A 14,700-nucleotide genomic window follows, 5' to 3' on the forward strand; every position below is an offset into this window, starting at 1 on the left:
GGGCCTGGTGGCGCGTGCCTGTAATCCCAGCTACTCAGGAGGCTGAGGCAGGAGAATTGCCTGAACCCAGGAGGCAGAGGTTGCGGTGAGCCGAGATCGTGCCATTGCACTCCAGCCGGGGTAACAAGAGCGAAACTCCGTCCCCAAAAAAATAAAAATAAAAAATAAAAAAATAAAAAGGGAATTCTAAAGAAAGGCTGTTATCACTAGCAATGTCCTCATAAATAAAGTGGTTTTGCCAATAGATGGCTGTTGTCTGGTTCTCCCAAAACCACTGCCCTCCACCACAGAATCACTGATCAGAAATGTTCAGGGACAGGAGGAGAGGAGGCAAGAAAGAGGATGGCATATACTGAAGGCTTACAGGCAGCACCAGGTGTTTCCCATGAATGTCTACCTTTCATACAGCAGGTGGCTATTTATTATAGCCTTTTTTTCTTTCTGAGACAAAGTTTAACTCTGTTGCCCAGGCTGGAGTGCAGTGGCGCTCACTGCAACCTCCGTCTCCCCGGTTCAAGTAATTCTCCTGCCTCAGCCTCCTGAGTAGCTGGGATCACAGGTGTGCAGCACCACTCCCAGCTGATTTTTGTATCTTTAGTAGAGATGAGGTTTCACCATTTGGCCAGGCTGTTGTCAAGCTCCTGATCTCAAGTGATCCACCTGCCTCAGCCTCTCAAAGTGCTGGGATTAAAGAGGTGAGCCACTGTGCCCAGTTATTAAACAATGAAGAAACGGAGGCTCGCAGAGAGCAAATACCTTGTCCAAGGTCATGTGATGAAGACCTGATTTGTCTGTCTCCAGAGTCCATGCTTTGTGCAAACTCATTTTCTCCCTCAACCTACAAAACCACAAAAGTGACAGCCAATGTTTTAGAACACTAAAGTAGACAGAATTTTTCTACCCCCTGTTTGAATGTTTGACTGCAATATAACCAGGTTGGAAAAGTTACCTCAAATGTATTCTCAGAGCTGAGATCCACCTGCCACCCTTGAATGCTGTGGAAATGGGCCACAGGTTGCCAAGGCCCTGAGCGCCCCCCAACCATTGGGGTGGCCAGGGTGCGGGTGGGGACACTGGAATCCCTGGGGCCACACCCCTCAGAGTGTGAGCAGCTTTGTCATTTCCCTGTGGTGCCAGAAAGCATCACTTCTGTGGGTGCCTCAGATGACAAACGCTGGGGAGCAGTCTGCCTTGGGCTCCAAAGTGAACTGCCCAGATGAAAATGCCAACGCCAACACTTCATAGCCACACCAGCTCCTCTCTGTGCACCTCAGTTTCTTCATCTATAAAATGCGAATGAAAATAGAATTTACCTCATGGAGTATTTGTGAGAATTAAATAAGAAAACATAAGGCCTGGGACAATGGCTCACACCTGTCATCCCAGCACTTTGGGAGGCTGAAGCAGGAGGGTTGCTTGAGGCCAGAAATTAGAGGCTGTAGTGAGCTATGATTGTGCCACTGCACTCCAGCCTGGACAAAAGGGCGAGACCTCGTTTCTAAACATAAATGAATAAATTTTTAAGATAAAATGTTAAAATTACCCATACACAGTGGCATGAACCTGTAATCACAACTACTCAGGAGTGAGGTGGGAGGATCACTTGAGCCCAGGAGTTCAAGGCTGCGGTGAGTCATGATCACACCACTGCACTCCAGCCTGGGTGACAGAGTGAGGCCCTATATCTGAAAGGGGAAAAGATAAAACACACAGGGCTCTCATACTTTCCAGTAACTGTCACTCAACGATCATCAGCTGAGCCAATGGGGACAGCCACACAGCTATGCATGACACAACTCTAAGGCACCATTCATATATTTGACTGTGCCATGAACAGCCCCCCCTGGAGTTGTGCAACTGCATCATTGACCATTAGCTTTGTGGGTTTTTTTTTTTTTTTTTTCTCCGAGACAGAGTTTTACTCTTGTCGCCAGGCTGGGGTGCAGTGGGGTGAGCTCCACTCACTGCAACCTCCACTTCCCGGTTCAAGCGATTCTCCTGCCTCAGCCTCCTGACTAGCTGGGAATACAGGCGCCTGCCACTACACCCAGCTAATTTTTTGTATTTTTAGTAGAGATAGCATTTCACTCTGTTGGCCAGGCTGGTCTCGAATGCCTGACCTCGTGATCCACCCGCCTTGGTCTCTCAAAGTGCTGGGATTATAGGTGTGAGCCACCACTCCCGGTTCTAGGTTTGTGTTTTAACGAAGTGCCCTTCACAGGTAAGCTGTGACTTACTTCTCCTGCCTCATTATCTGCCGTTAGCTCCCCAATCTTCAGCCCAGTAAACCAGTCGCTCTGCGCTCAAACATGAGGACCCATTCATGGACAAGCCCTTGATCTTCACACGTGCTCCTTCTGCCTGGACGTTCCTCTGACTCCTACCTGGTACCCCTTATTTGCTGTTATTCATATTTTAAGACCCCTAAAAGTCACCAGGTCTCAGAAGCTTTCTTGCAAGCAGGGTTGCTCCGTCCTCACTGTTCTAGAGCACTTCTAAATATTAGAAACGGAGCGTGGTTTTGTGCGGCTCACACAGTTCATCTGTGTACAAGCCTCGTTTGCCGAACTAACTGTGAGTTCCTTGTGATGGGATGGAATCTTATTCCTCTTGGCATGAGCTTGGGCTACTTGTGCTTGTGAGAATCACACATGCCGAAGACAGGTCTGTGTAGGACTCAATATCATCAAAGACAGCCTGGAGCTTGGCAAAGTGACCCCCACCTGTAAAAACAGCACTTTGGGTGACGGAGGCAGCAGGATCACTTGAGGCCCGAAGTTTGAGACCAGGCTGGGCAACATAGTGAGACCCAATCTCTACTATTTAAAAAAAAAAAAAAAAAAAAAAAAAAAAAAAAAAAAAAAAAAAAAACAGTGTGTGGTACTGGCATAAAGACAGACATATACAAATTAATGGAATAGAGAGCCCAAAATTGAAAAAGGTAGAGCAATAGAAGTTAAGAATTATTTGTATATAAGTTCAAATGATTCCAACAAGGGTGCCAAAACCACCCAATGCAGAAAGGACAGTCTTTTCAGCAAATGGTGTTTGAAGAACTGAATAGTCACATGCCAAAGAATTACATTAGATTTGTACCTCGGACCATAGACAAAAATCAACAAAGAATGAAAGACTGAAATATAAGAGCTGAAACTATAAAACTCTTAGAAGAAAACATAGGGGAAAATCTATATGACTTTGATTTAACAATGACTTCTTAGATATTTCACCAAAAGCACAAGCAACAAAAGAAAAAGTAGACAAACCGCATTTCACCAAAGTTAAAAACTTTTCCATGTTAAACACTATCAACAGGTAAAAAGGCAACCCAAGGAAAGGATAAAAATTTAATAGAGTATACAACTCAACAACAAAAAGCCCAATTCAAGAAATGAGGAAAGGACTTAAATAGACATTTCTCCAAAGAAGACATACAGATGTCAAACACATTAAAAAAAAAAAAAATGCCGGGCTGAGCATGGTGGCTCATGTCTGTAATCCCAACACTTTGGGTTGCTGAGGCGGGTGAATCAGTTGAACCCATGAGTTTGAGACCAGTCTGGGCAACACCATGAAGCCCCATTCTCTACTAAAAATACAAAACACTAGCCAGGTGTGGGGGTGTGTGCCCATAGCAACAACTATCCAGAAGGCTAAGACGGGAGGATCGCTTGAGCCTGAGGGATCAAGGCTGCAGTAAACCATGATCACACCAATGCACCCCAGCCTGGGTGACAAAGTGAGACTCTGTCTCAAAACAAAACAAAATAAAACAAATGCTCAACGTCATTAATCGTTAGGGAAATATGAATCAAAACCACAATGAGATACCAGTTCACACTCATAAGAATGGCGATTATTGGCCAGGAGCAGTGGCTCACACCTTTAATCCCAGCAATTTGGGAAGCTGGGGTAGGCAGATTACCTAAGGTCAGGAGTTCCAGACCAGTCTGACCAACATGTTGAAATCTGTCTCTACTGAAGAGGTGGGCACCTGTAATCCCAACTACTTGGGAGGCTGAGGCAGGAGAATCACTTAAACCTGGGAGGCAGAGGTTGCAGTGAGGCGAGGTCACACCACTGCACTCCAACCTGGGCAACAAGAGTGAAACTCCATTTAAAAAAAAAAACAAGGGCAGGACTGGTAGTTCATGCCTGTAATCCCAGAACTTTGGAAGACTGAAGCAGGAGGATCACTTGAAGCCAATTGTTTGAGACCAGTTCAGGCAATAATGAGACTTCAAAACCCCATCTCCACAAAAAGTAAAATAGTAATTAGCCAGGTATGGTGGCGTGCAACTGTAGTCCTAGCTACTTGGGAGGCTTAGGTGGGAGGATTGCTAAAGCCCAGCAGTTGGAGGCTACAGTGAACTATGATCATGCCACTGTAGTCCAGCATGAGCAATAGAGGGAGACCCTACCTCTGTAAAAATAAACAATTTTTTTTAATTAAAAAAAAAATAACAAATGACCGGGCATGGTGGCTCACACCTGTAATCCAAGCACTTTGGAGGCCAAGGCGGGTGGATCACCTGAGGTCCGGAGTTCAGGACCAGCCTGACCAACATGGTGAAACCCAGTTTTTAAATAAATAAATAAATAATAAATATTAGAGAAAACGTGGAGAAATTTGGAAGTTCATCCACTGCTGGTGGGAATGTAAAACAGTGTAGCCTCTGTGGAAAAGTTTGGTAGTTCTGCAAAAAGTTAAACATAGAATTATCATGTGGCACAGCAATTCCACTCCTAGCTATATACCTAAAAGAACTGAAAATAGGGACTAAGATACTTGTACACCAATGTTCATAGCAGCATTATTCACAACAGCCAAAAGGTAGTAATAACCCAAGTATCTACCAACAGGTGAATGGATAAACAAAATGTGGGACATACAAACAATGGAATATTATTCAGCCATAAAAGGAATCAAGTTCTGATACATGCTATAGCATGGATTAGCCTCAAAAACATTATGCTAAATGAAATAAACTAGACACAAAAAGACAAATATTCTATGATTCCACTTACATGCACTATCTAGAATAGGCAAATTCATAGAGACAAAGCCAAATGGGAGATTACCAGTGGCAGGAAGAAGGGACAATGGAGAGTTATTGCTTAATGGTTAGAATTTCTGTTTTGAGTGATGAAAACATTTGGAAATAGATGGGGTGATGGTTACACAACATTGTGAATATACTTAACAGACAGCGGTAATAGTTACACAACACTGTGAATGTACTTAACACACTGAGTGGTACCAAATGGTTAAAATGGTAAACTTTCTATTATCAAGATCTTACCACAATGTTTTTAAAAAAGGAAACATGTAGATGACATATTTTCTGAGTCCTTGTATGGGTTAAAATATCCTCACATTATTTTCACACATAATATAAAATTCTTAATTCAGAATTTCTATTTCCTCAAATTTTATTACAGGCTGTAGCACGTTGGACATAGCTCCTTATAAACATATTCTGTAGGTTATCTATGTGTTTATTATTTCACTTCTTGATTGGATGCTTACATGATATGTATATAATGTATGGTCATTAAAACTAAATATCAGATTCCTTAAAATTAATAACTAGATAAGTAAATGGGTGCTGACAAAAGCATATTTTAAAAGCCTTAGTTATGATATAGACAAAATTGTATATATCAGCATTTAAGTACTGTCCCAATAATTATTATATATTAAAATGGAAGCTACATTAGAAGTATCAACCTAGAAATACGTATCATTAAAGTATAAGGTACTTGGGTCAATGCCATTCAAGGATAACCAAATAAGTTCAAAGTATTTAGAGAATGTTAAAACAGGAAGAGACTGTAGCAATCATCTAATCCAATTTATGCTACTATAGAAGAAAATGTAAAAGAATAAAATGTTATTAGAGTTAAACCTGGAGTGATTCCCAAGTTATTTTACCTGCCAAGATAAGAGCTTGGAAAAAACAGCAGCATATGCTCACATTCATTACAAATAAGTAAACATCTTTGTATATTTCAAGACTCTTTAAAATGGGAAAATGGCCAGGCATGGTGGCTGACGCCTGTAGTCACTTTGGAAGGCCAAGGCAGGAGGACCACCTGAGGTTAGGAGTTTGAGACCAGCCTGGTCAACATGGTGAAAACTCATCTCTATTAAAAACAAAAAATTTCACCAGGCGTGGTGGCAGGCACCTGTAGTCCCAGCTACTCAGGAGGCTGAGGCAGAAGAATCATTTGAACCCAGGAGGCAGAGGCTGCAGTGAGCCAAGATCACACCACTGCACTCCAGCCTGGGTGGCAAGTAAAACTGCATCTCGAAAAATAAATAAATAAACAAATAAGGAAAATGAAGTATAATGGTACTAAAGAAAGAACCAGGTGCTAGTATAATTCAACTAGTAACAGCCTTCAGAATCAGACTGAGATAATTTTTCCACTGCTAGATAAATTTTCAGAAATAAGAAAATGTCATATATCGGAATGCCACACACATAGGCTGAGCTAAAACATATCCTAGTTCTACCTTAGAATCTATAAACAAATTCATTGTTATAGGTAGTCTATGGGGTGTATGTTAAATATAAGGACAGAACTCTAGCCTAAGATATGCTTTTTCAGCATTTGCCACTTGCCTGTAGTAACGTGACTGTAAGTAGGTTGAGCACACAGCTTTAGAAACGTGACTAGCAGAACCAAAGTCAATGACCTTCACTCGGTAGGGTTGGCGAACTGGATCAACCAGCATGATGTTTTCAGGCTTAAGGTCAGCGTGAATCAGACCAAGACTCTTGAGCTTCATCAAGGCTGTGGCCACTTGCTGCAAGATTGGTCTAATGTACTTGAGTGGCAGTGGGCTAAATTTGTTTTGCTTTAGAAAATCATATAAGTTCTGCTCCAGCATCTCAAAAACAAGGCAGGTGTGATTCTTATGCTGAAAGCACTCATATGAACGGACAAAATTATATTCATCAGCATTTTCACTGCTTAGGCGGGAAAGGATGCTCACTTCAATCTGTCCTTGTCTGGCATAGGAGGGGTGGTTCTTCAAGATTTTAATAGCCACAATTTCCTTGGTGCTCCTCTTCCAGCACTTAGCCACCTGTCCAAATGTCCCCCGGCCTAGGAACTCCAAGACTTCATAGCTATTGGTCATAGAGCAAAGGATCTCATGCTGGACCAGCTGGTAATCCCCTTCTCCGCTGGAACTGCTACTCTTTGTGGTCACAGTGGTGGTCGTGGCAGCAGCACCCACCACAGTCCTGTTTTGCAGCATGAGAGGGGGATGTTCTTCTATGATCTGCACACTACCGTTGCTGTCAACTTCCTCACTTTTTCGTTTCAATCCACATTTTTGATATGGCTCAAGCAAAGAAACGTTGCTTCTGTGAGTCAGGGTCTGGCTGCTTTGGAAGGTTGACGTAGCAGCACTGCCCGAGCTATCAGCAGCTGTTACAACAATATGCTCCACTGCCGGAGCTGGGAGAAGGAGGCCCTGGTCGTAAGCAGGGATGTTGAAATTTGCTACCTGGTGAGAGGAGTTGGCTTGCCCTTGTGTGGATGGGAGGGTTTTGCTGTGGGTATAATATTTGTCGTTGCTACTCTGTCCTGAAACATCCCAGCCAGAGGGCTCTATTTTCAGTTTCTTCGCACTGCAGAAGGCACTCGACGACACTGATGGGGGCGAAAACACTTGCAACTGTGATGCCATACCTACATTTAGAGAAAGGAAGAATTAGACCACAAGAATAAGAAATACAAGGCTTAGGTTTAAAACACATACACACACACACACACACACACACACACACACACACACACCTTTTACTTGATAAAAGAAACATGTTCTCTTCTCAAAAACTAATTCAATCTTGACCTATATTCATAGAAACAGTGTACAGAATGTGCTAGACAAAGTGAAGATTATCCACTCTGCTCAGGTCATACATAAAATGCATTCAGCTATCTACCACATTTTAAGAGAAAAAAGTAACCAGGATGGGCCAGGCACAGTGGCTCAAGCCTTTAATTCCAGCACTTTGGGAGTCCAAGGCAGGAGGATCTCCTGAGCTGAGGAGTTCAAAACCAGTCTGGGCAACACAGTGAGACCCTGTCTCTAAAAATACTAAAATTAAAAGAAAAGTAACCAAGATGATAAGAAAGCTAGAGTATCTTCTGAAGAACCCAAGGAAGTTATTCTTAGAAAAGTATTTGGAAAGGAAGTAAGAACAGACCAGCTTTCTGTCCCTGTATATCCCACAGACACCTCCAGCTCAATAAGCCCAGAGATTAAACAGAAAGCTATTTTTCCAGAATAAAGTCCAAACATCTGACATAGCATGCAAGCCATTTCATATTTATCTTCTCCATTTCCAACCATGTGACCCTCAGATGTCTTAGGGCTCCACAGTAATCCCCCTTCCCTTGCTCTATACTTCCCCAATTTTAGTAATTACTCCTCATGATTAGTCATCTGTGAAAGACTAAAATCTCTATCTCTAACCCAGAATTCTCTCTTTTGAACCCCAAACCCTATATCCAAATGACTACTGAACACTGCAACTTGGTTATTTTACAAACATCTTACATTCAATACATTCAGAATTAAACTTATGAGCCTCCACCCCACCTTCGGTTTTCTATTTTAATTATAAGATGCCATCATTCATCCAATTCCTCAAGCCAGAAATCAGGGAGCTCCCGTCTAGGCAGTACGGTAAAACCATCTCTAAAACAAACAAACAAACAAAACACAGAAAAAAAAATTAGCCAGGCATGGAGGCGCATGCCTGTAGTCCCAGCTATTCAGGAGGCAGAAGTAAGAGGATCACCAGAGGCCGCAGATGGAGGCTGCAGTGAGTCGTGATCGCCCCACTGCATTCCAGCCAGGGTGAAAGAGTGATACCCTGTCTCAAAAAAAAAAAAAAAAAAAAATCAGGGATGTCTGTTTCCTCATCTACACAATGGTGATAGCAATACCTACCTCATGGGGTTGTTCTGAGAATTAAATGATTTAATACATGTAAAGTGATAGTGTCTAGCACATATTTAATACTATCATCCTTAATCATTCCTCTCCGTTATTCCTCCACATCTAATCTCTATTTTATCCATTTCATCTCCTAAGTATATTTCAAATCAGTCATTTTTCCCTACCCCTATTGGCACCATTCTAGTTCAAACAGCCAGTAGCCTCCAAACTAATCTCCTTAATTGCACTCAATAGATCTTTGCTTTTAAACAATGCGAATCGGATAACTGCTGTCCCTTCTTAACCGTCTTGCTTCCCCTTCTTGCAGGGTTTTTTACTGCTTTAGAGATGAAGTCCAATGTTCTCAACTTGGCTGGGCGTGGTCACTCATGCCTGTAATTCCCACAATTTGGGAGGCCCAGGCAGGAGGATCACTTGAGGTCAGGAGTTTGAGATCAGTCTGGGAAGCATTAACAAAAAACAAAAGAAAAATTAAGCCAGGCGCAGTGGCTCAAGCTTGTAATCCTGGCACTTTAAGAGGCCAAGGTGTAAGGAACACTTGAGCCCAGGAGTTCAAGACCAGCCAGGGCAACATAATGGAGACTGTATCTCTCCAAAAAAAAAAAAAAAAAGCTAAGTACAGTGGCACATGCCTGTGGTCCCAGGTACTCAGGAGGCTGAAGCAGAAAAATCATCTGAGTCTGGGACACTGAGGCTACAGCGAGTTGAGATCACTCCATTGCACTCTAGCGTGGGCAACAAAGCTAGACCCTGTCTCAAAAAAATCTGCCTCAAGCTGCCTTAAAATGCACTCCAAAATCTGCTTGCTGTGCTGCCTTCCAACACCTCCCCACTTTGATCCCCACCACCACCGACTCTAGCCACATTGCCCTTCTTTCTTTAGTTCTTGGAAAGCCACTTACCTCTAGACCCTCTAAATATGTTGAAGCTCTCTGACACCTCTGACACATGCACAAACACTCCCCACGATCATTTCCACAGCACCCTGTTAATTTGAAATTATTTCTTTAATGCTACATTCCGAGCTACAGTATAAGCGCCAGGGCATGTCTTGTTCTTCTCATATCACCAAAGCCTACTAAAGACAATATATACATACTCAATATCTGTTGGATGAATTATTTGACCCCTGCCTACCAATCTCACATCTATTAAATACAACTCCCTACAACTCATATTCAACTGCATTATTTTCAAATGCTTGGTCCTTGATTTTTTTTTTTAATGTCTATCTTCCTTTTTATCTGAGTGGTCCTTGAGTCATGGGGGAAGTCTCCACTTCAATCTGTATAGTGTAATGTTACTAGTCATAAGAGAATAAACATACACAAGGAAGGAAACATGACAAAGGATGTTACAGAACATCAAAAGGCAGTATGTACATTTCTTTGCACCTGAAAACAACTAGAAACCACCTGCACTGGACTAGTCAGCTGGAAAGAACAAATCCTCTGCCTCCAATTTATAAAATGCAGTTAAGATTTACTTTAAGAATGAGTTTCCATAATTTATATGAACTTTGAAGAGAGGAAAAAGTACAAATTAAAAGCTAAGGTCAGTACAATTTAACTGTGAGGCTGAATTTACAAATCATCTTGTTCTACCTACTTTACTTAAATATCAAATATAATAAAAGAAAAATCTGAAACCAAGTAGCTTCTTTACAAAATACACCTATTAAAATATATGTATAAGTCTTATCATCATAAAATTAAAGCCATTAAGCCAACCTGTTGAACAAGAAAAGGAAGCAAACTTTCTAAATCTGTTTTCCATTAATAATGTTAATATTGTTCAGCTGCTAATTTTAACAATCGATCAAGAAACAAAGTCAACTTTTATGTAACTAACAGTATTTAGTGAAGAATCTAAACAGAAAATTTGCAGTTTGCAGCAAGTGTCTAGGAATAGGGGGTCATAAAGTAATAATACTGAGACGAATTCATGAAACACCAAATTTTTAACAATGTATTCATTTTGGGAGGCCAAGGTGAAGAGATCACAAGGTCAGGAGTTTGAGACCAGCCTGACCACCATGGTGAAACCCGTCTCTACTAAAAATACAAAAATTACTTGGGTGTGGTGGCTTGCGCCTGTAATCCCAGCTACTCAGGAAGCTGAGGCAGAAGAATCGCTTGAAGCCAGGAGGCAGAGTTTGCAGTGAGCCGAGATTGCATCACTGCACTCCGGCCTGGGTGACAGAGCGAGACTCTGTCTCAAAAAAAAAAAAAAGTATTCACAACTAGATAATCTACAAAATTCTGCATGTAGCAGAGTAACATTATTGCCAACTTTTTACCCAATAAACATAATAAAAGATTACTTAAACGATTTCAGATCGTCACATTGGGCACTGCAAAAAGCACAAGTTCTAGGACATGTTTCAGAATGTTTTAATATTAAATGATTATAATTCTTATCCATAAAGACAAATTTAGTTCACCCAAAGGGAAAGCACAACTCGGAATTCTTTCACTGGCCTCCCCCACAACAAGGGCGTGATATACGAACAGTCAGTATCAGACTACCATAGCTCTTACAACGTGGCTGAGACTCATTCTGACCTCAACTAACACAAGGTGAGAAGAAAATACAAAATGAAAATGGCGTAGATAAACCAACAGACTCTCATTTATATTCTACTCTGAAACTCAGCTAAAATAGTAATTCCTAGACACAGGATAAAAATACTATGTTCCATTAAAATTGCCTTTCCAAATGGGGAGACAATTATCTTCCTATGTGGAGAGCTTTCAAACAGCAACAACCACAAAAAAAAAAAAAAATTAACATCTGTGGAAAACTTACTATATATCAGAATATATAAGGCAAATTACAAATATTCTCAATTCAAATATTTTCAATTCAGTATGAACAGCTACCCAATAAATACATTAAAAAGCTATTTCTTGACACACATGCAGCCAACATGCATATGAAAACATGTTCAACATCACCAACATTAGAGAAATGCAAATCAAAACCAAAATGACATACTATCTCACACCAGTCAGAATGGCTATTATTAAGAAGGCAAAAAATAACAGATGCTGGCAAGGTTGTGAAGAAAAGGGAACACTTACACTGCCGGTGGGAGTGTAAATTAGTTCACCCATTGTGAAAAGCAGTGCGACAATTCCTTAAAGAATTTAAAATAGAATTACCATTAGATCCAGCAATCCCATCATTGGGTTACCCAAAGGAATATAAATCATTCTACCATAAAGACACATACACATGTTCACTGCAGCACTATTCACAAAGACATGAAATCAACCTCAAGGCTCATAATAGTAGACTAGATAAAGAAAATGTGGTACATATACACCATGGAATACTATGCAATTATAAAAAAGAACGAGATCATGTCCTTTGCAGCAGTAAGCAACTTGGATGAAGCTGGAGGGCCACTATCCTAAACTAACACAGGAACAGAAAACCAAATGCTGCATGTTCTCACTTACAAGTGGGAGCTAAAGAACGAGAACACATGGACACAAAGAGGACAACAACAGAAACCGGGGCCTACTTCAGGGTGGACAGTGGGAGGAGGGAGAAGATAAGGTACTATGCTTATTACATAGGTGATGAAATAATCTGTACACCAAACCCCTGTGGCACAGTTTACCTATGTAACAAACCTGCACGTGTACATGTTTCTCTGAACATAAAATAAAATTTTTTTTTTTAAAAAAAGCTATTTTTTTTTTCTGAGACAAGTTCTCACACTGTCATCGAGGCTGAAATGCAGTGGTGTGATTACCGCCCACTGTAACCTCGAACTCCTGAGCTCAAGCAATCCTCCACCTCAGCCATCCAAGTAGCTTGGACTACAGGCACACACCAGGACGCTTGGCTAATTTCTATAGGCACATACCACATTGGACTAATTTTTTTTTTTCAGAGATGAGGTCTTACTCTGTTGCCCAGGCTGGTGTGAAACTCCTGACCTAAAGCAATCCCCTTGTCTTGGCCTCCCACAATGTTCAGACTACAGGCATGAGCCACCGTACCTGGCATAAAAAGCTATTTTTGACTTCCTGAAAACACTGCACCTCTTGACTTCAGCAATGAATGAAGTCTTTACATTTCAAACCTGACTTTCCAAGGACTTAACCATCTCAATATAATGACAAATTTGCCCAGTGCATTAATACCGAATTAGCAATGATGGGCAAAAAACTATTGGTACTTACTGTTAAAAGATAATTGCTAGAATCCAAGGCTTTCAAAAACAGATTAGCATCTTCCCCACTCCCTGGCATTGTCACACCCATTTAACATTGTTTACTGGGTGCTCCACACTATAAGCACTATAGGTAGATAACCTTATTAGGAAGAATCCAAGTACTATAACCCTGAATGAAACAGTTGGTTATGACAATCAAGGTAATCATTTTCCAATGATTTGTCCTCACCCCTCAGTAACCTTTTCCCCAACACATCAATGATAAATTTCTGTTGCTTTTGTTCAATGTCAGTCATCTTTGCCTCTTTCATACAATTTAACAGTTGGTTACCCAAATGACCTAAAAACTGTACTACGTATTGATTTCTTGCTCTAGCACTTATCCTCAGATGACATGAACACAAAAGTACATATTTTCTATCACACACTCTGATACATATTTTTACAGATAAGAGTACATCTTCTGTAAAAACAAAGCAAGATAGCTTAGGAGGAAAATTCTTCCCGGCTGGGGGCAGTGGTTCATGCCTGTAATCCCAGCACTTTGGGAGGCTGAGGTGGGCAAATCATCTGCTGAGGTCAGGAGTTTGAGACCAGCCTGACCAACACAGAGAAACCCATCTCTACTAAAAATACAAAATTAGCCAGGTGTGGTGGTACATGCCTATAAGCCCAGCTGCTCGGCAGGCTGAGGCAGGAGAATCACTTGAATCCGGGGGGCAGACGTTGCAGTGAGCCGAGATGGCACCATTGCACTCCGGCCCGCGCAACAAGAGCAAAACTCCATCTCAAAAAAAAAAAAAAAAAAAAAAATTGTTTCCAATGGAACACCTAAATCTCTCTCTACTCCCGTAAGTTTTCTCCAGCCTTACTGCACAATTCTGTACTTACACAGCCTAGCTGGTCTCCTCCAAACTACACTCTCAACTTCCCCTCTTTGAGACTCTGTCACTCAGACTGGAGTGCAGTACAGGATCATGGTTCGTGCACTGCAGGCTGTACCTACAGGGCTCAATCTTCCTACCTCAACGTCCCAAGTAACTGGGACCACCAGTACTCGCCACCAGACCCAGCTAATGTTTTTTTGTATTTTTTGTAGAGACAGGGTTTCACATGTTGCTCAGGCTGGTCTCAAACTCCTAGGCTCAAATGATCCACCCACCTCAGCCTCCAAAAGTGCTGGGATTATAGGTGTGGGCCATGATGCTAGGCTCAAGCCCCTTTTCTAAGCTCCCCTCTCCCAATTCATTATTTACCTTACAACTGAAGCTTTTAAAAATGCACATCTGGGCCAGGCGCGGTGGCTCAAGCCTGTAATCCCAGCACTTTGGGAGGCCGAGGCGGGTGGATCACGAGGTCAAGAGATCGAGACCAACCTGGTCAACATGGTGAAACCCCGTCTCTACTAAAACTACAAAAAATTAGCTGGGTATGGTGGCGCATGCCTGTGATCCCAGCTACTCAGGAGGCTGAGGCAGGAGAATTGCCTGAACCCAGGAGGCGGAGGTTGCGGTGAGCCGAGATC

General features: G+C 41.7%; 1 protein-coding gene across 7 annotated transcripts in view; it reads right to left on the reverse strand.

The window, feature by feature from the left end:
- Nucleotides 1–14,700, reverse strand: part of HIPK1 (homeodomain interacting protein kinase 1) — a 60,307-nt gene that overhangs the window by 40,989 nt on the left and 4,618 nt on the right. For all 7 annotated transcript variants that reach the window (XM_017524249.1, XM_017524248.1, XM_017524246.2 and 4 more), the window contains one exon: nucleotides 6,630–7,707. In XM_017524249.1, coding sequence (XP_017379738.1) covers nucleotides 6,630–7,705 — 1,076 coding nt within the window. In that variant the 5' untranslated portion in view covers nucleotides 7,706–7,707. Of the gene's footprint in view, nucleotides 1–6,629; nucleotides 7,708–14,700 lie in introns of those variants that run through there.

The sequence above is a fragment of the Cebus imitator genome, unplaced genomic scaffold, assembly GCF_001604975.1.
Source record: "Cebus imitator isolate Cc_AM_T3 unplaced genomic scaffold, Cebus_imitator-1.0 Scaffold32, whole genome shotgun sequence".
Taxonomy (NCBI): domain Eukaryota; kingdom Metazoa; phylum Chordata; class Mammalia; order Primates; family Cebidae; genus Cebus; species Cebus imitator.